General features: G+C 43.7%; 1 protein-coding gene across 2 annotated transcripts; it reads left to right on the top strand.

The window, feature by feature from the left end:
• Positions 1 to 561: 561 nt before the first annotated feature.
• On the top strand, positions 562 to 26655 carry LOC120022269 (protein FAM83H-like). 2 transcript variants are annotated; one of them, XM_038966169.1, is made up of 13 exons: positions 562 to 767; positions 14845 to 15015; positions 15108 to 15242; positions 16738 to 16935; positions 20484 to 20648; positions 21117 to 21241; positions 21369 to 21770; positions 22181 to 22318; positions 22549 to 22797; positions 22992 to 23616; positions 23719 to 24688; positions 24866 to 25374; positions 26056 to 26655. In XM_038966169.1, exons 2-13 carry the CDS (start codon positions 14893 to 14895, stop codon positions 26074 to 26076), a joined length of 3660 nt encoding a protein of 1219 aa, XP_038822097.1. In that variant the 5' UTR covers positions 562 to 767; positions 14845 to 14892; the 3' UTR covers positions 26077 to 26655. The 2 variants fall into 2 exon arrangements, with proteins under 2 accessions (XP_038822097.1, XP_038822096.1); XM_038966168.1 differs by having other exon boundaries at positions 562 to 813.
• The last annotated feature ends 276 nt before the right edge of the window (positions 26656 to 26931 follow it).

Below are 26931 nucleotides of genomic sequence, written 5' to 3'. Positions count from 1 at the left end.
AGTACAGTATTAAGATAGGCAGAAACTGCTTCTCCAATGAAAATTCCCGAAAACGCTTGTAGGCGATGTCATGGCGACGTTGGCTAGCTATGCTCATGCGCAGAAACACGTCATTGTGTGTCGCCTCACGCCGAACTGCGCACGTGCAGGCCGTCAAATCAATATAAAGTTGTTTTTCACAAAAATGGAAACGTGTCAGTGTCACTTTAAGATCATGTTCAACGACATTGGCTCGAATATAGGTTGTGCCTTTAGATTTCGAGAAAATTAAGAACTAAGGAAGACATTTTCACTTCTCTCATTGATTTCTAAAAACCCAAACCCCTGCCTGGTCTGCTTGGTCTGTTCAGCACGCGTTCCCGGAAGTCTTGCGATGTTGTGGCTCTGGGTTTAGAAACTCTGTGGTAACAGTTTTTGAAATATGCCACTAGTCAACTTCCAATAGTTTTCAACTGTCAGCTTTAACAACAGTGAGAATAGGAGGAGTTAGGAGGGATCAAAGAGAGTGAGTTACTCAACTTCTTCCCTGTTTTATCTCCCAGCGGTGTGGAAGAGCGCAGACGCAGAGGCAGACAGGTCGGGCCTGAGTAGTGTGGAGCTCCTGGGCGTTTTGATCAGATAGGGTGGAGTCCCAACGGGAGAAAGGAATGTAATACACAGACGAGCCGAGGAACACTAGTGGCAGTACCGCGGAAGGGATATACGGCCATACACAGCGGTTCAAGCAAAAAAGACAAGGTAGTCTACAGGTTGATGCCCACTTGAGGGTAAGAGACTGAATCATTATGTCCACAACAACTCTCTCTGAAACAGGTAAATCTATCCAAGTGATCTCTCCGTGCCTTCTATAAATTAGCCTATTGCAATAATCTCTATGTAACTCAGTGTATGTAGCCTTTACTATAACAAGAGAATGAAATAGCACTTTGAACCTTGCAGTCAAATGTTACCAGTAGTTCTGTAGCCGACAGTATCTATCGCGATCACTGTTGGATTAGGCTTCTCTAGTAATAACTCTGCAATAACGTCTGGTTTCATTGAAAGCTGCCAACCAATAGAAACTCTGCAAGACTTGCTTGGCAGTTTCCAATTAATTTATATAAATTCACATACACACAAAGAAACTTCTGTATTACAGTAGCCCTCTATTATAGCCTATATATTGTTGTGCATAAACAGGACAATATGTTGTATGTCGTGTTATCTAATAATGTAGACTACATAGTTGGACTGTAAATTCTGTAAATTACCATACAGAAGGTGTTTGTGTGTGTATGCTGAGTACAGATCTTCTGCTTTGTATCTGACTGAGATTTTGGTCCATGTCAGATAATAGGCCTACTTTAGCCTTCCTGTATGTCAGCCTACTACTTTCTCTGTGTGTGTGTTTGTGTGCGTGTTTACTACTGCTTCGGCTTTTGCCCAGGGGGCCGACCTTATAGGGCGCAGGTGGTAGTGTACAAGTTAACAAACAGATCACCGACCATTTCGAATCCCACCGTACCTTCTCCGCTATGCAATCTGGGTTCCAAGCTGGCCATTGGTGCACCTTAGCCACGCTCAATGTCCTAAACGATATCATAACCGCCATCGATAAGAGACAATACTGTGCAGCTGTATTCATCGACCTGGCCAAGGCTTTCGACTCTGTCAATCACCACATTCTTATCGGCAGACTCAACAGCCTTGGTTTCTCAAATGACTGCCTCGCCTGCTTCACCAACTACTTCTCAGACAGAGTTCGGTGTGTCAAATCGGAGGGCCTGTTGTTCGGACCTCTGGCAGTCTCTATGGGGGTGCCACAGGGTTCAATCCTCGGGCCGACTCTTTTCTCTGTATACATCAATGATGTCGCTCTTGCTGCTGGTGATTCTCTGATCCACCTCTACGCAGACAACACCATTCTGTATACTTCCGGCCCTTCTTTGGACACTGTGTTAACCAACCTCCAGACGAGCTTCAATGCCCTACAACTCTCCTTCCGTGGCCTCCAACTGCTCTTAAATGCAAGTAAAACTAAATGCATGCTCTTCAACCGATCGCAGCCCACACCTGCCCACCCGCCCATTCAGCATCACTACACTGGACTGTTCTGACTTAGAATATGTGGACAACTACAAATAACTAGGTGTCTGATTAGACTGTAAACTCTCCTTCCAGACTCACATTAAGCATCTCCAATCCAAAATTAAATCTAGAATAGGCTTCATATTTCGCAACAAAGCATCCTTCACTCATGCTGCCAAACATACCCTCGTAAAACTGAATATCCTACCGATCCTTGACTTCGGCGATGTAATTTACAAAATAGCCTCCAACACTCTACTCAGCAAATTGGATGCAGTCTATCACAGTGCCATCCGTTTTGTCACCAAAGCCCCACATACTACCCACCACTGCGACCTGTATGCTCTCGTTGGCTGGCCCTCTCTTCATATTCATCGCCAAACCCACTGGCTCCAGGTCATCTATAAGTCTTTGCTAGGTAAATCCCCGCCTTATCTCAGCTCACTGATCACCATAGCAGCACCCACCAGTAGCATGCGCTCCAGCAGGTATATTTCACTGGACACCCCCAAAGCCAATTCCTCGTTTGGCCGCCTTTCCTTACAGTTCTCTGCTGCCAATGACTGGAACGAACTGCAAAAATCACTGAAGCTGGAGACTCATATCTCCCTCACTAGCTTTAAGCACCAGCTGTCAGAGCAGCTCACAGATCACTGCACCTGTACATAGCCCATCTGTAAATAGCCCATCCAACTACCTCATCCTCATACTGTTATTTTTTATTTTTTTTTTCTTCTTTGCACCCCAGTATCTCTACTTGCATACTCATCTTCTGCACATCTATCACTCCAGTGTTTAATTGCTATATTGTAATTATTTCGCCACTATGGTCTATTTATTGCCTTACCTCCCTTATCCTACCTCATTTGCACACACTGTATATAGACTTTTTCTATTGTATTATTGACTGTATGTTTGTTTATTCCATGTGTAACTCTGTGTTGTTGTTTGTGTCGCACTGCTTTGCTTTATCTTGGCCAGGTCACAGTTGTAAATGAGAACTTGTTCTCAACTAGCCTACCTGGTTAAATAAAGGTGGGGGGGAAAAAAAACTTGCCCCACAAGCATAGAGTTGCTGGTTCAAACCTCGCTTCAGCAGACTGCTCCCCCTCAGTCGCTACAATATATGTATCTGTAACTTATTTAGTCTGCTTTGGCCTCTGAATCATAACGTCTATACCATACAACATTATTAACTCTAGAATATGTACAACCTACACACTTGTAAACTTAATGACCAACCTTCACATCTAAGTTTTCAGTCTTTATATTACAAAATAGTGGATTTGTAGATTGGAATAGCACATTTGTTTGTGCATGTGTGTGTTCATGTTTTCCTGTTAGACCATTATGCTGTCAAGGCTGCACCCTTTGTTTGCATTGTCTTAATAAGGGTCAATGTCTATCCGTGTGTGTTCTCGTGCTTACGAGAATTCATTCTATCCCTTTGTGTACTTGTAGTATCTGACCTTGAGTCATTGTACTGTATGTGGTGCTGTTGTCTTTTCAGTCAGACAGTGATGATATCCTGATGATACAGGACAGGTAGATGTACTTCTGTCTGTGTCTGCGTCTCAAATTACACTCTAATTCCCTATGAAGTGCACTACTTTTGGACAGAGCCATATGTGAATTAGGATGGGAATAGGGTGTCATTTCAGATCTGCCCGTGTGAGTGCCAGTGATAATATAGAGAAGGACAGGTACCCCTCCCCCTTCTCTCTCTCTCACCCTGTACTATTCTCACTGACCTATTTAAACGACTAACTGTAGAATCCACCTGAATTGGTATGCAGGATCAATCTGTGTGTTTGTTTAGTGAGGCGTGTTCAGGTGTGTGTGTGTGTGTGTGTGTGTGTGTGTGTGTGTGTGTGTGTGTGTGTGTGTGTGTGTGTGTGTGTGTGTGTAATTGTACAGGTTCTGTCTCCTCACGCTGTGTTCACCCAATTCAAATATTTTTTCTACTAATTTGTCTTTTGACCAATCACATCAGATCTGATCTCATAGATCTCATAGCGGATCTGATTGGTCTACCTCTGTTTGCACAGGTAGCCCAATTCATATATTTTCTGCACCAATTGGTCTTTTAACCGATCACATCAGATATTTTCACGTCAGATCTTTTGCAGAGGTGATCTGATTCGTCAAAAGAACAATTAGTGCAGAAAATATCAGAATTGGGCTGCCTGTGTAAACACAGCCTCAGTTACTTATTCACGTGTTGAGACAGAGACAAATGTTCCCTCTGCCTCTCTCTTTAATTCCCTCTCTATCCCTCGCTCCCTATCATGCTCCCTCCCTCTATCTCCATCAATACTCCTCTCTTTTTCTTTCTCCTGCCTTATCTCCCTTGCCCCCTCTATCATTCCCTCTCCCTTCCCCTCTTGCTCTCTCTATTTTCCTCTGTCCCACTCTCTCCCGATGTTCACACAGGAATGCAGAGAATGACTGGTCGGAACGTTGAATGAACAAGCATGGGTTCGGCAACTCTGAGTCAGACAGTGATGATAGATATAACTATATAGCCTGGAGTGGAGGTTTGGTTCTTAAATCCTCCTGAAGTGGTTTATGGCTTCAAACCCATTCTGTTTGCTGCCTTTAAAACAGTCCTGCCCTTTTCTGAGAAACACATAACAAACACACGCGCGCATGCACACGCAGACACACACAGTTCCAGTCATTAATCCTGTGTCACCACTTGAGGTAAAAAGTTGTTGTTGCCACAACAAACCAAACAAATAGATGTTCCGTGTGTGAATGTGTCTTGTTAGACAGGTACATCAGACACTGTCAGCACTGGATGTTGTCATTCATCTGTCTGTAAACCAATCAGTGTGCCCCTTGTTCCCTTGCAGTCAGTAAAACAGCATGTGATTGGCTTAACCCAATCTCAACCCAATGAGCACACACGTACGCACAAACACACACACACGCACAGCTTGTGGAAGATATCTCAGGTGTACAGTGTTTGTTGTGTAATTTCGACCTGCCTTCAGGTCAGGGTGAGTAACCCCACCTGTACAGTTACGCTCTCACTCTGACCTAACAACTTACCTCAGAGGATAGGTTAGTGCAGGTCTTAACCAAATATGACAAAGACATCCTGTGATTTGAGAGTAGGACTATTTAATGCCTTGAGGTAATGTTATCCTTGGAGCACAGACTCATGCAGGCTAGGCCTGTGGGTAGCGTTAGCCAACAGACAGTCACTGTGCAGGATGTAGCATGTTAGCCGTAGGCTAGCAGTCTTGACTAGCAGGCTGTAGGTGAGTCACAGTGCTGCTGCTGAGTAAACTACAGCCAGTCTTTGATCCAGTGGGCAGGGCTATAACGTAACTGGTTACTATGGTTACCTATAGCTCTAGGTGTGTGTGGAAGTTTACAAAACACATGCACACTCATCAGACAGCTAATCACCACACTATAGGCTACAAAACAACCCATCCACTCACCCACCCACCCGGATGCACACCCACATTTTAATAGACGCTCTTATCCAGAGCGACTTACACCCACCCACTCGCATCTTCTTTGGAGGACAAAGGTTTTTTGTTACATAAACATTTTACACACATTTTACATACAGTACCAGTCAAAAGTTTGGACACACCTACTCATTCAAGGGTTTTTCTTTATTTTTTACTATTTTCTACATTGTAGAATAATAGTGAAGACATCAAAACTATGAAATAACACATATGGAATCATGTAGTAACCAAAAAAGTGTTCAACAAATCCAAATATATTTTAGATGTTAGATTATTCAAATAGCCTCCCGTTGCCTTGATGACAGCTTTGCACAATCTTGGCATTCTCTCATCCAGTTTCATGAGGAATGCTTTTCCAATAGTCTTGAAGGAGTTCCCACATATGCTGAGCACTTGTTGGCTGCTTTTCCTTCACTCTGGGTCCGACTCGTCTTAAAACATCTCAATTTGGTTGAGGACAAGTGATTGTGGAGGCCAGGTCATCTGATGCAGCACTCCATCACTCTCCTTCTTGGTCAAATAGCCCTTACACAGCCTGGAGGTGTGTTTTGGGTCATTGTCCTATTGAAAAACAAATGATAGTCCCACTAAGTGCAAACCAGATGGGATGGCGTATCGCTGCAGAATGCTGTGGTAGCGATGCTGGTTAAGTGTGCCTTTAATTCTAAATAAATCACAGACAGTGTCACCAGATTTGGACTCATCAGACAAAAATACATATTTCCACCGGTCTAATGTCAATTTCTCTTGTTTCTTGGCACAAGCAAGTCTCTTCTTATTATTGGTGTCCATTAGTAGTGGTTTCTTTGCAGGTCAGGGCGTTGTGATGGCCACTCCAATACCTTGACTTTTTGTCCTTAAGCCATTTTGCCACAACTTTGGAAGTATGCTTGGGGTCATTGTCTATTTGGAAGACCCATTTGCGACCAAGCTTTAACTTTCTGACTGATGTCTTGAGATGTTGCTTCAATATATCCACATAATTTTTCTTCCTCATGATCGCATCTATTTTGTGAAGGGCACCAGTCCCTCCATCAGCAAAGCACCCCCACAACATGATGCTGCCACCTCCGTGCTTCAAGGTTGGGATGGTGTTCTTCAGCTTGCAAGCCTCCCCCTTTTTCCTCCAAACATAATGATGGTCATTATGACCAAACAGTTCTATTTTTTTCATCAGACCAGAGGACATTTCTCCAAAAAGTATGATCTTTGTCCCCATGTGCAGTTGCAAACCGTAGTCTGTCTTTTTTATGGCGGTTTTGGAGCAGTGGCTTCTTCCGTGCTGAGAGGCCTTTCAGGTTATGTCGATATAGGACTCGTTTTACTGTGGATATAGATACTTTTGCACCAGTTTCCTCCAGCATCTTCACAGGGTCCTTTGCTGTTGTTCTGGGATTGATTTGCACTTTTCGCACCAAAGTACATTCCTCTCTAGGAGACAGAACGTGTCTCCTTCCTGAGCAGTATGACAGCTGCGTGGTCCCATGGTGTTTATACTTGCGTACTGTTTTTTGTACAGATGAATGTGGTATCTTCAGGTGTTTTGAAATTGCTCCCAAGGATGAACCAGACTTGTGGAGGTCTACAATATTTTTTTTTTAGGTCTTGGCTGATTTCTTTTGATTTTTCCATGATGTCAAGCAAAGAGGCACTGAGTTTGAAGGTAGGCCTTGAAATACATCCACAGGTACACCTCCAATTGACTCAAATGATGTCAATTAGCCTATCAGAAGCTTCTAAAGCCATGACATCATTTTCTGGAATTTCCCAAGCTGTTTAAAGGCACAGTCAACTTAGTGTATGTAAACTTCTGACCCACTGGAATTGTGATACAGTGAGTTATAAGTGAAATAATCTGTCTGTAAACAATTGTTTGAAAAATGACTTGTGTCATGCACAAAGTAGATGTCCTAACCAACTTGCCAAAACTATAGTTTTTTAACAAGAAATTTGTGGAGTGTTTGAAAAATAAGTTTGAATGACTCCAACCTAAGTGTATGTAAACTTCCGACTTCAACAGTATTTATATATTTAATATACATACGCTATATATACAAAAGTATGTGGACCCTTTTAAATTAGTGGATTCGGCTATTTCAGCCACGCCCGTTGCTGACAGCTGTATATAATCGATCAAACTGCCATGCAATCTCCATAGACAAACATTGGCAGTAGAATGGCCTTACTGAAGTGTTCAGTGACTTTCAACGTAACACCATCATAGGATGCCACCTTTCCAACAAGTCAGTTCTGACTAGCTTGAGCTGCCCCGGTCAAATGTAAGTGATGTTATTGTGAAATGGAAACGTCTAGGAGCAACAACGGCTCAGCCACAAAGTGGTATGCCGCACAAGCTTTTAGAACGGGACCGGCGAGTGCTGAAGAACGTAGCGTGTAAAAATCGTCTGTCCTGGGTTGTAACACTCACTACCTAGTTCCAAACTGGCTCTGGAAGGAATGTCAGCACAAGAACTGTTCATCGGGAGCGTCATGAAATGTGTTTCCATGGCCAAGCAGCTGCACACAAGCCTGAGATCACCATGCGCAATGCCAAGTGTCGGCTGAAGTGGTGTAAGGCTTGCCACCATTGGAATCTGGAGCAGTGGAAAGGCATTATGTGGAGTGATGAATCACGCTTCACCATCTGGCAGTCCGAAGGACAAATCTGGGTTTGGCAGATGCCAGGAAAACGCTATTTGCCAACTGTAAAGTTTGGTGGAGGGGGAATAATGGTCTGGGGCTGTTTTTCATGGTTCGGGCTAGGCCCCTTAGTTCCAGTGAAGGGAAATCTTAACACTACAGCATACAATGCCATTCTAGATGATTCTGTGCTTCCAACTTTGTGGCAACAGTTTGGGTAAGGCCCTTTCCTATTTCAACATGACAATGCCCTCGTGCACAAAGCGAGGTCCATAAAGAAATGTTTTTTGAAGAACTTGACTGGCCTGCACAGAGCTGACCTCAACCCCATCAAACACTTTTGGGATGAATTTGAACATCGACTGCGAGCCAGGCCTAATCACCCAACATCAGTGCCTGACCTCACTAATGCTCTTGTGGCTGAATGGAAGCAAGTCCCTACAGGAATGTTCCAACATCTAGTGGAAAGCCTTCCCAGAAGTGTAGAGTTGTTACAGCAACAAAGGGGGGACCAACTTCATATTAATGCCCTTGATTTTGGAATGAGATGTGCGACGAGCAGGTGTCCACATACTTTTGGTCATGTAGTGTATATACAGTATATACACACACAACCTTTTGGATAGTTAGTACTTGGACATCTATATATTGTTTTCAGTAATAACTATTACCGATAATAAGCATTTTAAACCCAGCCCTCTGCTTCCCTCAGCCCATCCCACCTATCTCTGTAGACCACTCCCTTTTGATTTCCACGCACCATATATTTTTCAACTGTGCTGTCTCACATGAACTTTGAACTTCTCTAGTTGCATAGTATCCACAGATTGTACGTTAAAGATAAATATTTTTCCTAAGAGTATTATTATGATGTTGATTGACTATGGCTTTCCAAATCATCCAACACTGCTATTTGTAGGGTTAACACACATTCATCATACCCACATATTTTACACTCTTATCCAGAGCAACTTACAGTAGTGAGTTCACACATTTTTTGAATTGGTTCCCCGTGGGAATCGAACCCACAACCCTGGCGTTGCAAGCGCCATGTTCTACCAATTGAGCAACAGGCTGCAGGTTTTCATGGTGATGTGAGCAAACAGGTAAAAACACTTCCTGTCTAGTTGACATGTTCAGAATCATGTTCAGAGCATGCCCAGTAAATGCCGCCCTATATAGTGTGCAGTGTAAGGAATATGGTGTAAATTCAGATTTTCCCAGTCTTCATATAGCATGTAGTGTGCCAGCATGTGGAACACTCGTAGCAGTGTTTTCAGTTGGTTGATGTGAACAAATAAAGTTATTCTGACATGCAATTGCACTGTAATATGTAACAGCACATGTATTTACCCCAGACAGGCACTGTAATATGTAACAGCACATGTATTTACCCCAGACGGGCACTGTAATATGTAACAGCACATGTATTTACCCTAGACGGGCACTGTAATATGTAACAGCACATGTATTTACCCCAGACAGGCACTGTAATATGTAACAGCACATGTATTTACCCCAGACAGGCACTGTAATATGTAACAGCACATGTATTTACCCCAGACGGGCACTGTAATATGTAACAGCACATGTATTTACCCCAGACAGGCACTGTAAAAAATAAAAAAACATTTAGTTGATTCAACAAATTATTATTTAGTAACTGGTTCCAAAGCCTTTTTTAGTTTACTTAACTTTTCGTTCAAGTGTTACTTGAACTTTCTAGTTGGCCCAAACTTGAGAGAACTTAGGTTAGGGACACCCACAAATTCAAGTAGCGCTTTGAACATACAATGTTTTCTGCCATTACGAAAACGGGCTCAAATTAAGATCCTACATCTGTACCTACAGCCTGACACACCTGTAAGACATGTTTACTCAACACAACTATGGATGAACCTGTCTACACAGATCTCTCTCTCTCTCTCTCTCTCTCTCTCTCTCTCTCCCTCTTTCCTTCTTTCTCTCTTAATCTCTCTCTCTGTATCTCTTTCTGTCTGTCTCTCTTTTTTAATCCCGACCTGATTTAATATTCGATGAATCATCTGTATCATAATGGCACTGGCATTGCCATGCTAAATATGAGTATTTACTGTCATATTAATAACTAAATCCTGTTGTCTGTAATTTCTGTTCAATCTTGTGTAGATGTGTTACAGTAAACAGGTGTGTGTTTGTTAATGTAAAGTATGTACTCGTTACACCAGTTGTCAATGACTCAACAACAATACCTTAATTATGTAGATCGTCTTGATCTAGTCAGCATGTCTACCTGAGTGCACTGTCACTAAGAGCTCTCTCTCTCTCTCTCGCCTTCTCTCTCTCTCTCTCTCGCCTTCTCTCTCTCTCTCTTGCCCTCACTCTATCCTATGACGCATTTCTCTCTTTATAATCTCTCTCTCTCTCGCCCTCTCTCTCTTTCTCTCGCCCTCTCTCTCGCCCTCTCTCTCTCTGTCTCTTGCTCTCTCTTGCCCTCTCTCTCTCTCTCTCTCTCTCTCTCTCTCTCTCGCCCTCTCTCTCTCGCCCTCTTTCGTATTTCGAATCGGCCTAATTCTGCTCTGCATGCATTATTTGGTGTTTTACGTTGTACCCAGAGGATATTTTAGCAGAAATCTGCATGCAGTCTCAATTTGGTGTTTGTCCAATTTTGTGAATTCTTGGTCGGTGAGCGGACCCCAGACCTCACAAGTATTTTTTCAAGTATTTTTAGCCATATCCTAATTGGTATGTCAAATTTTATGTTCCTTTTGATAGCATAGAAGGCCCTTCTTGCCTAGTCTCTCAGCTCATTCACAGCTTTGTGGAAGTTACCTGTGGCACTGATGTTTAGGCCGAGCTATGTATAGTTTTTTGTGTGCTATAAGGCAACAGTATCTAGATGGAATTTCTATTTGTGGTCCTGGCGACTGGACTTTTTTTGGAACACCATTGTTTTGGTCTTACTGAGATTTAATGTCAGGGCCCAGGTCTGACAGAATCTGTGCAGAAGATCTAAGTGCTGCTGTAGGCCCTCCTTGGTTGGTGACAGAAGCACCAGATCATCAGTCAACAGTAGACTTCAGATTCTTGACTTCAGATTCCAGTAGGGTGAGGCCAAGTGCTGCAGATTGTTCTTGTGCCCTCGCAAATTCATTGATATATACAGTTGAAGTCGAAGTTTACATACACCGTAGCCAAATACATTTAAACTCAGTTTTTTCACAATTCCTGACATTTAATCCTAGTAAAAATTCCCTGTCTTAGGTCAGTTAGGATCACCACTTTATTTTAAGAATGTGAAATGTCAGAATAATAGTAGAGAGAATGATTTATTTCAGCTTTTATTTCTTTCATCACATTCCCAGTGGGTCAGAAGTTTACATACACTCAATTAGTATTTGGTAGCATTGCCTTTAAATTGTTTAACTTGGGTCAAATGTTTTGGGTAGCCTTCCACAAGCTTCCCACAATAAGTTGGTGAATTTTGGCCCATTCCTCCTGACAGAGCTGATGTAACTTAGTCGGGTTTATAGGCCTCCTTGCTCACACACGCTTTTTCAGTTCTGCCCACACATTTTCTATAGGATTGAGGTCAGGGCTTTGTGATGGCCACTCCAATACCTTGACTTTGTTGTCCTTAAGCCATTTTGCCACAACTTTGGAAGTATGCTTGGGGTCATTGTCCATTTGGAAGACCCATTTGCGACCAAGCTTTAACTTCCTGACTGATGTCTTGAGATGTTGCTTCAATATATCCACATAATTTTCCTTTCCTCATGATGCCATCTATTTTGTGAAGTGCACCAGTCCCTCCTGCAGCAAAGCACCCCCACAACATGATGCTGCCACCCCCGTGCTTCACGGTTGGGATGGTGTTCTTCAGCTTGCAAGCTTCCCCCTTTTTACTTCAAACATAACGATGGTCATTATGGCCAAAAAGTTATATATTTTTTTCATCAGACCAGAGGACATTTCTCCAAAAAGTAAGATATTTGTCCCCATGTGCAGTTGCAAACCGTAGTCTGTCTTTTTTATGGTGGTTTTGGAGCAGTGGCTTCTTCCTTGCTGAGAGGCCTTTCAGGTTATGTTGATATAGGACTCTTTTTACTGTGGATATAGATACTTTTGTACCTGTTTCCTCCAGCATCTTCACAAGGTCCTTTGCTGTTGTTCTTTTCACTTTTCACTTTTTTTGAAGGTAGGCCTTGAAATACATCCACAGGTACACCTCCAATTGACTCATATGATGTCAATTAGCCTATCAGAAGCTTCTAAAGCCATGACATCATTTTCTGGAATTGTCTATGCTATTTAAAGGCACAGTCAACTTAGTGTATGTAAACTTCTGACCCACTGGAATTGTGATACACTGAATTATAAGTGAAATAATCTGTCTGTAAACAATTGTTTGAAAAATTACTTTTTTGAAATCAACAAAGCATGAGAAGACTTTGCCTTTGTTTTGGTTTGTTTGTTTGTTTGTCAATTAGGGTTTGCAGGGTGAATACTTGGTCTGTCATACGGTCATTTGGTAAAAAGCCAATTTAACATTTGCTCAGTACATTGTTGTCACTGAGGAAATGTACGAGTCTACTGTTGATGATAATGAAGAGGATTTCCCCAAGGTTGCTGTTGATGATAATGAAGAGGATTTCCCCAAGGTTGCTGTTGATGATAATGAAGAGGATTTCCCCAAGGTTGCTGTTGATGATAATGAAGAGGATTTCCCCAAGGTTGCTGTTGATGATAATGAAGAGGATTTCCCCAAGGTTGCTGTTGATGCGTAGTTATTGGGGTCAAGTTTGTCTCCACTTTTGTAGATTGGGGTGATCAGTTCTTGGTTCCAAATATTGAGGTTAGATGCCAGAGCTAAGGATGATGTTAAAGAGTTTAAGTATAGCCAATTGGAGTTTGTTATCTGTATATTTTATAATTTCATTGAGGATATCATCAATCAACACCACGGGTGTTTTTGGGTTGGAGGGTTTGTATTTTGTCCTGTAGTTCATTCAATATTATTGGAGAATCCAGTGGGTTCTGGTAGTCTTTAATAGTTGATTCTAAGATTTGTATTTGATCATGTATATGTTTTTACTGTTTGTTTTTTGTTATAGGACCAAAACAATTGGAGAAATGGTTTACTCATACATCTCCATTTTGGCTAGATAACTCTTCGTGTTGTTTTTTTGTTTAGTGTTTTCCAATTTTCCCAGAAGTGGTGAGAGTCTATGGATTCTTCATTTACATTGAGCTGATTTCTGATGTGCTGTTCCTTCTTTTTCCGTAGTGTATTTCTGTATTGTTTTTGTGATTCACCATAGTGAAGGCGTAGACTCAGGTTTTCTGGGTCTCTATGTTTTTGGTTGGATAGGTTTCTCAATTTCTTTCTTAGGTTTTTGCATTCTTCATCAAACCATTTGTCATTGTTGTTCATTTTCTTCTGTGTTCTGTTTGAAATGATTAGATTTGATAGGGAAGCTGAGAGGTCAAATATACTGTTTAGGTTTTCTACTGCCACATTCTAACCAGGAAGTTGTCTAAAAGGGATTGAATTTGTTGTTTCCTCATAGTTTTTTGTTAGGTTTCCACACTACATTCCTTCCATCTATAGCATTTTTTTATATTATTCAGTTCCTTTGGCTTTGATGCCTCATGACTGAGTATTGCTCTGTTCAAGTAGACTGTGATTTTGCTGTGATCTGATAGGGGTGTCAGTGGGTTGACTGTGAACGCTCTGAGAGACTCTGGGTTGAGGTCAGTAATAAAAAGAGATGAGCTATAGGTGTACCTACCATAGGAGTCCCCTCGAAGCCTACCAATGACTATGTACATACCCAGTGTGTGACAGAGCTGCAGGAGTTGTGACATGTTTTTGTTGGTTATGTTGTAGTTGTGCCTAGGGGGGCATATGGGGGAATGCTCTCGCCCTCTCTCTCTATCTCGCCCTGTGTCTCTCTCGCCCTATCTCTATCCAACGACCCATTGCTCTCTTTATAATCTATGTCTCTCTACCTGCCCCTCTCTGGGTACAGCATGGGTTTTGTGTGGTGCTTTTTGATAGAGAGTGTTATCATAGAGTTTTTCCCAGAGGCGTAGCCATTGACACTTCCGGGAACTCGTCGTGAAGCAGACTCGACAGACCAGACCGGAGTTTGGCAGGTCAATGGGAGAAGTGAAAAATGTGTCCGTAGTTGTTAATTTTGTCGAATTCTAATGGCAGTAGATTGGAGCCAATGTCTTAAGTAGCTGAACCAGTCATTACTACAACATCATGAAAGTGACAAACTGGCATGTACATTTTTTTTCTCCAAAACAACAGAGTGCCTTTCATTTGACAGCTTGCACATGCGCAGTTCAGCGCAACTTGACCATTTGACCTAATGATGTGTTTCTGCACATGCTAGCCAATGTCACCATGACATCACCTACAAGTGTGATCAGGGATTTCTATTGGAGAAGCAGTTTTTGCATATCTTCATACTGTACTATCTTTGGTGTGATGTTGGTATAGTAAGTGTGTTTGCTCTGCCACATGAATACACAACATCTTTGTTTATGGTACTCTATCACTATAAGAGGAACCTTACTAAATCAAGTAAAAAATGATAGAAGCTACAATCTATCTGCAATAAAAAATAAATAATAATGTATACATATTTTTCTCCTAAAGGTTTGAGTCCCTTCCTCCTAACCCTTGACCCCTAACCCCGACCCCATCATGGCCCACCGGTCCCAGAGTTCGGACATCGGGGACAACCCCCTGGACCCTAACTTCCTGCCCCCCCACTACAGAGAAGAATACCGTCTCGCCATTGATGCTCTGGTGGAGACAGACCTACAGGTACAGAAGGAATGTGTGTGTATATGTGTGTGTGGCGTGCGTGCGTGCGTGCGTGTGTGTGTGATAACTCAGTGTGTGTACTCTCTCTCCAGGGCTACTATGAATTTCTTCAGACAGCAGATGTGGTCGACTTTCTCTGTCAACCGGAAATCGAACACATCAAGACCACGATCCAGACACCCAACCAGGCCCCGACCTCGAACGTACCGGAGCTGCCCTATCATGAGGTAGCGTTAATAATGATAATGATATTATTGAAGTGAGAAGATAAGTATTTATGACAGTCTGAGCTACATGAAGGCATCATAGTAAAAATGTGTGTTTTCAGGTGACAGGAGTCTGCAAATGATTGATTGATTGATTAATTATTTAATGTCACTAAAATAGAGGTGGAGACATTGTATACTATTGTATATATACACTACCAGTCAAAAGTTTTAGAACACTTACTCATTCAAGGGTTTTTCTTTATTTTTACTATTTTCTACATAATAGTGAAGACATCAAAACTATGAAATTACACATATGGAATCATCTAGTAACCAAAAAAGTGTTAAACAAATCAAAATAAATGTTATATTTGAGATTCTTCAAATAGCCACTGTTTGCCTAGGTGACAGCTTTGCACACTCTTGGCATTCTCTCAACCAGCTTCATAAGGTAGTAGGGTTGCAAAGGGTCGGAAACTTTCCGGTAAATTTCGGGAATTAATCCGGACATTTTCCATTGGAAGTTAAGCCCTGGAATTTGGGGAATTTTGCTTAAATTCATCAAAAAAGTTAGCTTATAAGAGTGAACCTTTTTTGTGGTATTAATAATATTTTGCATATATTTCCTTTAATTCCCACCTCTGAATATTCCCCAGAATGTGCAACCCTATGAGGTAGTCAACTCGAATGCATTTCAATTAATTTGGGCTCCCAAATGGCGCAGCGGTCTAAGGCACTGCATTTCAGTGCTAGAGGCGTCACTACAGACCCTAGTTTGATCCCGGGCTGTATCACAACCGGCTGTGATCGGGAGTCCCATAGGGTGACGCACAGGTTAGGGGAGGGTTTGGCCGGGGTAGGCCATCATTGTAAATAAGAATTTGTTCTTAACTGACTTGCCTAGTTAAAAATAGGTTAATTTTTTTTACAAAAATAAACAGGCTGCCTTCTTTAAAGTTCATTTGTGGAATTTATTTCCTTCTTAATGCATTTGAGCCAATCAGTTGTGTTGTGACAAGGTAGGGGAGTATACAGAAGCCAGCCCTATTTGGTAAAAGACCAAGTCCATATTATGTCCATATTATGGCAAGAACACCTCAAATAAGCAAAGAGAAAATGACAGTCCATCATTACTTGAAGACATGAAGGTCAGTCAATACGGAACATTTCAAGAGGTTTGAAAGTTTCTTCAAGTGCAGTCGCAAAAACCATCAAGCGCTATGATGAAACTGGCTCTCATGAGGACCGCCACAGGAATGGAAGACCCAGAGTTACCTCTGCTGCAGAGGATAAGTTCATTAGAGTTACCAGTCTCAGAAATTGCAGAGTTCCATATGTGTTATTTCATAGTTTTGATGTCTTCACTATTCTACAATGTAGAAAATAGTAAAAATAAAGAAAAACACTTGGATGAGTAGGTGTTCTAAAACTTTTGACCGGTAGTGTATATTCATATTTTCCTGTTGTCATAGTGTAAATATAGTTAACTAACAGCCTGCTCGGTTTCCCCCAGGCAGACGCCGACGGCTCGTCTGACACCTACTGGCCGATGCACTCTGACACAGCGGCCCCGGGGTTGGACCTGGGCTGGCCCCTCCAGGCGCACAGCTTTATCGGCCCCACCGAGGTCACGACCCTGGTCAACCCCAGCGAGCCCGACATGCCAAGCATCAAGGAGCAGGCCAGACGACTCATCAAGAACGCACAGCACGTAAGTGGAGTGGCGGGGAGAAGGGATGTACATTCACACAGACTCACACACAGCACTTACAGAGGCACATACATACACCTGTTCAGGTCTAAGTGGTGTAAATGGGAAGTGTACCGTATGTCAAATCACATTGTATTGGTCACATGCGCCGAATACAACAGGTGTAGACATTACTGTGAAAGGCGAGCCTATTCCAAACAATTCAGAGTTAAAAAGTACGAAAAATATTTGCTGAATAAAAAAAGAAATAGTAACACAATAAAAACAATAGCGATGCTATATACAAGGAGTACCAGTACCAAGTCAATGTGCAGGGGTACGAGGTAGTTGAGGTAAATTAGGTAATACATTATGTACATGTGGGTAGGGGTAAAAGTGACTATCAGTATTGATAATTAACAGAGTAGCAGGAGCATATGTGAAGAGTGTGAAAATATGTCTGTGTGTGTGTGTGTGAGTGTTAGAGTGTCAGTGTAGTATGTGTGTGTGTGTGAGTGTCAGTGTAGTATGTGTGTGTGTGTGAGTGTTAGAGTGTCAGTGTAGTATGTGTGTGTGTGTGCAAGAGAGTAAGTGCAAAACAATTCAGATAAGACAAATAAATAATAAAGTGGTCAATGTATATAGTCTGGTGGCCATTTGATTAACTGTTCATCAGTATTATGGCTTGGGGGTAGAAGCTGTTCAGGAGCCTTTTAGTCCTAGATTTGGCGCTCTGGTAAGGCTTGCAGTGTGGTAGCAGAGAGAAGAGTCTATGATTTGGGTTGCTGGAGTCTGGTATAGAGGTCCTGAATGGCAGGGAGTTTGGCCACGGTGATATACTGGGCCGTACACACTCCCCTCTGTCGGATGCCGAGCAGTTGCAATACCAAGTGGTGATGCAGCTAGTCAAGCTGCTCTCAATGAGGATCTGAGGGCCCATGCCAAATATTTTCAGCCTCCTGAGGGGGAAGAGGCATTGTCGTGCCCTCTTCACGCCTGTGTTAGGGTGTTTGGACCATGATGATAGGTCCTTAGTGATGTCGACACCGAGGGACTTGAAGCTCTCCACTCGCTCCACTACAGCCCCGTCGATGTTAATGTCAGCGTGCTCGGCCCTCTGTTTCCTTTAGTCCACGATAAGCTCCTTTGTCTTGCCCACATACACTACCGGTCAAAAGTTTTAGAACACCTACTAATTAGCCGTAGGCTAGCAGTCTTGACTAGCAGGCTGCAGGTGAGTCACAGTGCTGCTGCTGAGTAAACGACAGCCAGTCTTTGATCCAGTGGGAAGGGCTATAACGTAACTGGTTACCTATAGCTCTAGATGTGTGTGGAAGTTTACAAAACACATGCACACTCATCAGACAGCTAATCACCACACTATAGGCTACAAAACAACCCATCCACTCACCCACCCACCTGGATGCACACCCACATTTTAATAGACGCTCTTATCCAGAGCGACTTACACCCACCCACTCGCATCTTCTTTGGAGGACAAAGGTTTTTTGTTACATAAACATTTTACACACATTTTACATACAGTACCAGTCAAATGTTTGGACACACCAACTCATTCAAGGGTTTTTCTTTATTTTTTACTATTTTCTACATTGTAGAATAATAGTGAAGACACCTAAACTATGAAATAACACATATGGAATCATGAAGTAACCAACATTTTTTTAAACAAATAGCCACCCTTTGCCTTGATGACAGCTTTGCACAATCTTGGCATTTTCTCAACCAGCTTCACCTGGAATGCTTTTCCAACAGTCTTGAAGGAGTTCCCACATATGCTGAGCACTTGTTGGCTGCTTTTCCTTCACTCTGCGGTCTGACTCATCCCAAACCATCTCAATTTGGTTGAGGTCAGGGGATTGTGGAGGCCAGGTCATCTGATGCAGCACTCCATCACTCTCCTTCTTGGTAAAATAGTACTTACACAGCCTGGAGCTGTGTTGGGTCATTGTCCTATTGAAAAACAAATGATAGTCCCACTAAGCCCAAACCAGATGGGATGGCGTATCACTGCAGAATGCTGTGGTAGCCATGCTGGTTAAGTGTGCCTTGAATTCTAAATAAATCATAGACAGTGTCACCAGCAAAGCACTCCCACACCATAACACCTCCTCCTCCATGCTTTATGGTGGGAATTACACATGCAGAGTTTACCCACACAAAAACACGGCGGTTGGAACCAAAAATCTCACATTTGGACTCCAGACCAAAGGACACATTTTCACCGGTCTAATGTCCATCGCACGTGTTTCTTGGCCCAACCAAGTCTCTTTTTCTTATTGGTGTCCTTTAGTAGTGGTTTCTTTGCAGCAATTCGACCATGAAGGCCTGATTCACACAGTCTCCTCTGAACAGTTGATGTTGAGATGTGTCTGTTACTTGAACTCTGTGAAGCATTTATTTGGGCTGCAATTTCTGAGGCTGGTAACTCTAATGAACTTATCCTCTGCAGCAGAGGTGACTCTGGGTCTTCCATTCCTCATGAGAGCCAGTTTAATCATAGCGCTTGGTGGTTTTTGCGACTGCACTCGAAGAAACTTTCAAACCTCTTGAGATGTTCCGTATTGACTGACCTTCATGTCTTAAAGTAATGATGGACTGTCGTTTCTCTTTGCTTATTTGAGTTGTTCTTGCCATAATATGGACTTGTTTTTTTTACCAAATAGGGCTATCTTCTGTATACCACCCCTACCTTGTCACAACACAACTGATTGGCTCAAACACAATAAGAAGGAAAGAAATTCCATAAATCAACTTTTAAGAAGTTATACCTGTTAATTGAAATGCATTCCAGGTGGCTACCTCATGAAGCTGGTTGAGAGAATGCCAAGAGTGTGCAAAGCTGTCATCAAGGCAAAGGGTGGCTATTTGAAGAATATCAAATATCAAATATATTTTGATTTGTTTAACACTTTTTTGCTTACTACATGATTCCATATGTGTTATTTCATAGTTTTGATGTCTTCACTATTATTCTACAATGTAGAAAATAGTAAAAATATAGAAAAACCCTTGAATGAGTTGGTGTTCTAAAACTTTTGACCGGTAGTGTATGTTCCAGCAGTGAGGGCAGGAGTGGAGTTCAACTGGCAGTTACAGATTCCCAGACCCAGGCCTTCTCACCCCAGTCCACCCAACAACACACCGTTAACGCGATAGCATTCCCATCCTGTTGAATACCTATTATGTTATTTTTTACTCAGTCACTATCCCTCAGATAGGGATCCAGTGTTGCAGATAGAGTCATGTTAATGATTATTTGTCAGTTTTGGACGCTGTTGTCTTAAACTCTGCCAGTCAGTCTGCCCCCGCTCTGCTCTGCCCTGCTTATCCACCACACCCTGTCTCTGAAGATGAATGACTTGTACTCAGCTAAACCTCCTAAATAATACAATTACTTTTCTGTGTGTGTGTGTGTGTGTATGTGTGTGTGTGTGTGTGTGTGTTTCATGTCCAACTAAACGAAATAATCCTAAACCTGATGTGATATTTTCTAGTTTCTAATTGGCTAATGTGATATTTCCCCGTCTCTCATTGGGCGTTGTTAGGTCATCGCTGTGGTGATGGACATGTTTACAGACGTGGATCTGTTTTCTGACTTGCTGGATGCCGCGGCACGTCAAGTCCCCGTCTACATTCTATTGGACGAACAGAATGCCCATCACTTCGTCTCCATGGTGATCAACTGTAAGGTCAACTTGGATCTTGTCCACGTGAGTCTCTATGTTTTTGGCCTAGATTGAACTATTTTAGGCGGGGTGACTCTCCACGCCTTAACTCAGTTTTCCCCATAACTCAGGTTAATCCTGTTCCTGAAAACCTACTGGGTGTGCAGGGGTTTGATCCATCCCAGCACTAGCACAAACAGCACAGGGCTAAAAAATAACAATAGTTATTAATAGTTTGAAAAACACATGGTTTGAGCCGACAGTCTTACAGATAGTATCCCAGTGTTTCTGTGTTGACTGGCAGGAGGCCACTGTCTCATAGCAGTAAGGTCATTTATTTACCTACATATTTACATGATGTCTAACTGACTAGACCTGAGCTTGGTTACATACATCTCAACAGAGCGGACAAACTGGTTTGATTCACCCTTAGAACTCACTAAAGACTAACATCATTCATTAACCCCTTGTGACTCTGAATAACTATTTTGTGTGTGCGTGTGTGTGTTGCAGATGATGCGTGTGCGGACGGTGGCGGGAGTGACCTATTTCTGTCGGACAGGGAAGTCATTTAAAGGACAGGTGAAAAACCGCTTTCTATTGGCTGACTGCAGGGCCGTGCTCAGCGGAAACTACAGGTGAACATAGAAATATAACAGATTTCAACACTCAACTATAGTTGAGCATAGAAACACAGCAGATAGAACAGATATCAGATACTTCTTTAGTCGCAGAAGTTAGCGTGTCATATCCTGTTTCCTGTAGTTTCATGTGGTCCTATGAGAAGCTGCATCGCTGCATCGCTCATCTCTTCCTGGGAGAACTGGTCACCACCTTTGACGAGGAGTTCCGCATCCTGTTCGCTCAATCACAGCCCCTCACTGTTGACCACGCCCTAGTGCCTTTCTCCTCTGACAGCAGCAGCAGCAGTTACTATGGTAACCAGTTTGGCTTGAAGCGGACCCAGTCCCTGCGAAACCCTCTGGGTTTCCAACGACACACCCCCGAACTTCCGGCCTACCCTTTCGGAGGAGGAGATTCCGAGCGCTCTGCGTTCCGAAGAGATGACATGTTCCGACATACCATAGAACCAGGAGGACTGAATCTTGGGAAGTTTGCAGTGTCACAGCAGTTCAGGATGCAGCAGAGCCGCTCCATGGTCTCCAGGTGGGATGGTGCACGTATATTTATGTCAAACTAGATTTTATGTAGAACCCTATAATTCACTACACTCTTAGAAAAAAGGGTTCCAAGGGGGTTCTTTGGCTGTTCCCATAGGAGAACCCTTTTTGGTTCCAGGTAGAACCTTTTTTCGTTCCAGGTAGAACCCTTTTTGGTTCCATGTAGCAATCACTGTGGAAAGGGTTCTACATCAAAGGGTTTTCCTATGGGGACAGCCAAAGAACCCTTTTTTTTCCTAAGAGTGTATACTTGGAATAGAGTACCAAAGTCAATCATGAGTATTCAACCGATTTTTGGGGAACTTTACCCATAAACAGTTAACTTATTGTATTACATTTTTATGTGTCCTCTGTTACCATTTTAAAGGGTTTTGTTTGTGTTTCCTGTGTTCCCAGGCAGATGGAGATAAGCGCCAGTGACTATAAGAGGCACAGCTACGCAGAGGGAACCCAGGAGAGCTACTCCTCTTCCAGACAGTACATGAAGCACAGAGTCATGAACAACCTGGATGAGACAGAGCAGCACTACCACAGGTACTAGTTAGTTAGTTCATTTGTTAGTTAGTTAGTTTATGTTGTCTTTGTCAGCTTGACTTAATATTGTGATCAGGTCAGGCAAAACTCTTGGCCCTAGTTATAATCTTTAAAAAAATGATCTGTGATATGTAAAGCATGTTGGGTTTTTATGATCGTTATTCTGATGATGTTGATGAGGATGATGATTCTGCTGCTGATGATGATTTATGAACATGTTTGTATTCCAGGGAGCAGAGCCAGTCCAGCCACTACTACCAGGGTGGTGAGGGACCTGGGTTAGGGCTGGGGTCAGGGCTAGAAGGACCTGGCTCAGGCCATGGACACTACGACAGGCTGAGGAACAGACCAGCACTGGACCAGTACTCTGACTCAGGCTACCCCTATGAGGAACCTCCTGGTCCAGAGGGCTATGGCAGAGACTACTTCTCCTCTGAGGACCTGAAACATGACCCGGGACATCCACCAGCAGGGGGAAGGTACGTGGTAGGGACAGTCCACTGGACTGGAGAATAATCAGTAATGTCTGTTCACTGTTGACTGCTCCCACTAGAGTTCTTAAATTAAACTTTTAGTGATACGCACACAATGTTTCAGTGAAGAAAATGTGTAAGTATCAACCATGACACTCAAAATGTGTCTATACTAATGTAACACCTTCTCCTTTGTCTAGGTACGGAGGTGGCAGTGGCCACAAGAGGCCGACGGTGGGCCAGCCCTACGCCTGCCTGTCGTCCCCCACCCATCCGCACCCCCCAGAGAAGCAGGTATTCCCTGTTCCAGCGGAGGCAGACCACGACCAGGACCCCAACGTCAGACAGGGCCTCCGCAGCTGGAGGATCAACTCCTACCTCAGCGCCTACGGGGACACAGGAGAGGAGGGGCTTCCCCAACCTCTGGGCCCTGATGCTTTCCAAGACCCTGAGTCTGATGGGAAATCGTACGCCCATGAGGCAAGAGAGCCTCCGAATGTCCCCTCCAAGCCTAGACCGGATATCCGACCGCTGCACTACAGCAAGCCATTCATGCCTGAGAGCATGGGGAAGGACAGGGCTGACCGATGGACCACAGAGTGGGAGAGAGAGAGAGAGAAAGAGCGGGCGGTGGGGGGGAGGGAGGTGGGTGCAGACGTGGAGATGCCGTCGTCGAGGGAGGCTCCGGGGGAGGTCTCGATCTCCAAACACGAGACGGTCCGGATGCGGGTCAACCCGATGCTCCAGAGGAGTTCCCGGCTGCGCTCCTCCCTCATCTTCTCCTCCTCCAAGACGGAGACCCACATGGGAGGCCTGGGCATGAAGGTCTTTATTACCTTTCATATCATCTCTGATTTGTTTTACATTGTATTGCAACCTTACTTTGAAATGTGCCATACGAATAAAGTTTAATTTGATTTGATGCAGGTGGCCAACGAGGAGGACGAGAATGCCGACTCGCTCCGCACCACCTCCATCGTCCAACAGATCCTGGACAAGAGACGCTCCTTGACCCGGGAACCCTTTGAGTGGAGGAAGAAGGCAGAGGAGAACGAGAGAGAGAAGGAGAAAGAAGAGAAGGAGAAAGAAAAGAAAGAGGCTTGGTTGAAAGAGGAGGCTGAGCCAAAGAAAGAGCCCCCCAAAGTAACCCCAGCCAACAGAGAGGTGCCTAAGAACCCCCTGGCCGAGGTGGAGACCACGAAAGTCACCCCAGCATCTGCAGATCCCCCTAAATCCCAGGCATTGAACATGAACAACCCTTCCAATAGACTGCAGTACTTCATGGAGCTGGCTGCTAAGAGGAACGCATCTAAAGAGGCTGTGATAAAAGAACCTCCTCAGAAGAAACCAGACCTTCCAGACACTCCTTCTTCCAGCACGACCGCCACCACCTCGGTCCCCAAAGTCCCCTCATTTTTCGTGACTGCTCCAGAGCCTGCCCCAAAGAAACCACAAGTCGCAGCCACACCAGAGTTAAAATGTAAACTGTCCATCACCTCAAGTTTCAAAATCTCAGAGCCTGCCGCTTCTACCACAGCCCAGAGAAAAGACAGCAGCTCGGAGTCGCAGAGGAAAGAGAAAGAGCCCGGTAAGATTCTAAAGCCATTCCCTTCTCCGAAGATCTTCAAGAGGGACACTCTGAAGCCGTTCAAGAGCTCCAACCCACGCCACGTCTCCTGCGATGAGGAAATGCTAACAACGGACGCCACAGACGCAGAGAAAAGCGAGCTGAAGAAGTCTCGCTCCAAAAGCTCGTCCAGTATGTCACAGACCGAGTCTAAGGAGGGGCTCCACAAGAACCTGGGCTCCAACACCTCCCTCAACACCCTGGGAGGGGAGGGAAAGGCCGACACCAAGCCCCTAGACTTCCTCAAGAAGCAGACCCAAAGACTCAAAGGTATGTTGTACTGTCTGTGTGTCTGTCACGGATTGTTACGTCCATGTTTACTGGGTTTTAATTTAAAAAATGTAATTGCTGTGCTCATGCTGTATACAGCAAATTCCCTTCGGAGCAATAAAGGTTTTAATTGATTAATTCGTTCAATTATTCATTAAAACATTAATTCATTCAAAGGTTTCCTGGGACCCAAGGACAAGAAGAGCTCCGGTGGTGCGACATCGGCATCCAACGGAGACGAAAAGACCATGAGAACTGTGCCGGAAAGCTCAGAGGAGCCTGTGATCGCCGCTAAACACCTGAGCTCCACCGCTGACGCTAAAGCCACAGACTATGCCACCTCCTCAGCCAATCACAAAGGTGCATCCAAAACGACAGGTCTGTCTCGGTACCAGAGCTCCAGTGGCTCAGTTCTGTTCAGTAGCAACCTGAGAGACGACACCAAGGTCATCCTGGAACAGATCTCTGCCAACAGCCAGAAGAACCGTCTGGAGCGAGGAGGAGGAGAGGAGGCCGGAGGGGAGAAGGGCGTAGACGTAGTGGGGGAGAAAGGAGGGCTGGAGAGGGAGCCGACGCTCAAAAAGAACCGCTTCCAGAGGCCCCAGGTCAACCCTCAGGAGAGAGATAGCCTCCTGAAGAGGATCGAGAGCATGAGGAAGGACAAGAAGGTCTACAGCCGCTTTGAGGTACTCTACCGTAGCAAACAGGAGGTCTGCAGGGAGGAGGAGGGCTTCAGGAGAGGGGAAAGAGAGGAGGAGTTAGAGGGAGAGGAGGAGGATAGGGGGAGTGTATAGAGGAGTAAATACACACCTTTACTGGTTATGTCCAGGAGATAAAATAATATATTAACAATAATAATATATGACATTTAGCAGACCCTTGACTAAATAGAAGAGACATTTACATTTGATGAATTATAGCTCTTAATGTGAAACATATATTTGATGCTGCTATTTAAAGATGTGACACAAAAAAAAAAAAAAATGTTTCCCGATACTTTGATAAGGATTTGCAACAAAAAAATGTTTAGGATATTTTTACATAGTGCACAGACTCAGTGAGTTTTAATTTTGTGGATATGATGTCATAGGGGCATTAGTTTGGCTCTTAATTAAGTTACCACTGAAGTTACCATTAAAACCATGTGAACAATGGAGCACATTAGTACCTAAAGAGATCTTCCACACTGAAAGCTGATACCAAGGGGGAGAAGGGGTGATGAGTGGAGAGGAGAGGTAGGGATGACAGGAGAGAAGGGAGGATGAGGGAGAGGGGAGGAGGGGAGCATGAGGGAGGGAAAGGGGGAGTATGAGAGAGAGAATCAGATCGTATTCCACTCACTGTCATTCCTGATGTTCTGTTAACAGATGGGGAATAACCTGGGATAACTAAAGATGGCTGAAGAACATATTGACTGGAAGCTGAGTGTGTGTGTGTGGAGGATGTGCAAACACACACCAACATGCACATACACATCGTTCACATTCAGCAACATATGTGCCAAACACATCATCAGAAGACCAGAGAGAGAGGGAGAACACTGAACACAAGAACAGCAGATACCTACTGTGACTTCAGACTGCAATCTTCGTGGATAATCAGACAATACTGTACTAAACCTTTAAATGACTGACTATGAAACTTGAGATGAAACTGTACCCATATAAGGCAAGCGTTGTCTGGTTGGTTTTTGCCTTATATGGACTTCATGGGACAACTTTTCACCGATTCACCACAACCCTTCATCCACGCCTAGAGTGAGAGAGAAAGTGTGTTGTGTGTGCATGTTTTACTGCAAGAAAGCAACTGAACACATGCCCAGCCATCAAACATGCCTGTACAGAACAGGACACTCCCAGTGCCAGTCGTGTGTATGTATGTGTGTGTATGCATGTGTGCGTGTGTGTTTGTGTGTGTGTGTGTGTGTGTGTGTGTGTGTGTGTGTGTGTGTGTGTGTGTGTGTGTGTGTGTGTGTGTGTGTGTGTGTGTGTGTTTGTGTGTGTGTGTGTGTGTGTGTGTGTGTGTGTGTGTGTTTGTGTGGAAACTGGTAATGCTGAAAGTATGTCTGGGTTTACACTGTGCCAACGGAGCGCCACGTCTCGACAAACCCAGAGAACTATTATTAACCAGTCTCCAAACTAAAGACAGCAGAGAGGGAGAGAGGAAAAATACAGATTAACCCAGCTAGCACATTTGGTTCCTTGGAAGTTGTGGGAATGTACGTTTTTTGTTTTCCATTGGTT

The sequence above is a fragment of the Salvelinus namaycush genome, chromosome 27, assembly GCF_016432855.1.
Source record: "Salvelinus namaycush isolate Seneca chromosome 27, SaNama_1.0, whole genome shotgun sequence".
NCBI classification, from domain to species: Eukaryota; Metazoa; Chordata; class Actinopteri; order Salmoniformes; family Salmonidae; genus Salvelinus; species Salvelinus namaycush.
This window is presented reverse-complemented; position numbering and strand designations above follow the sequence as displayed.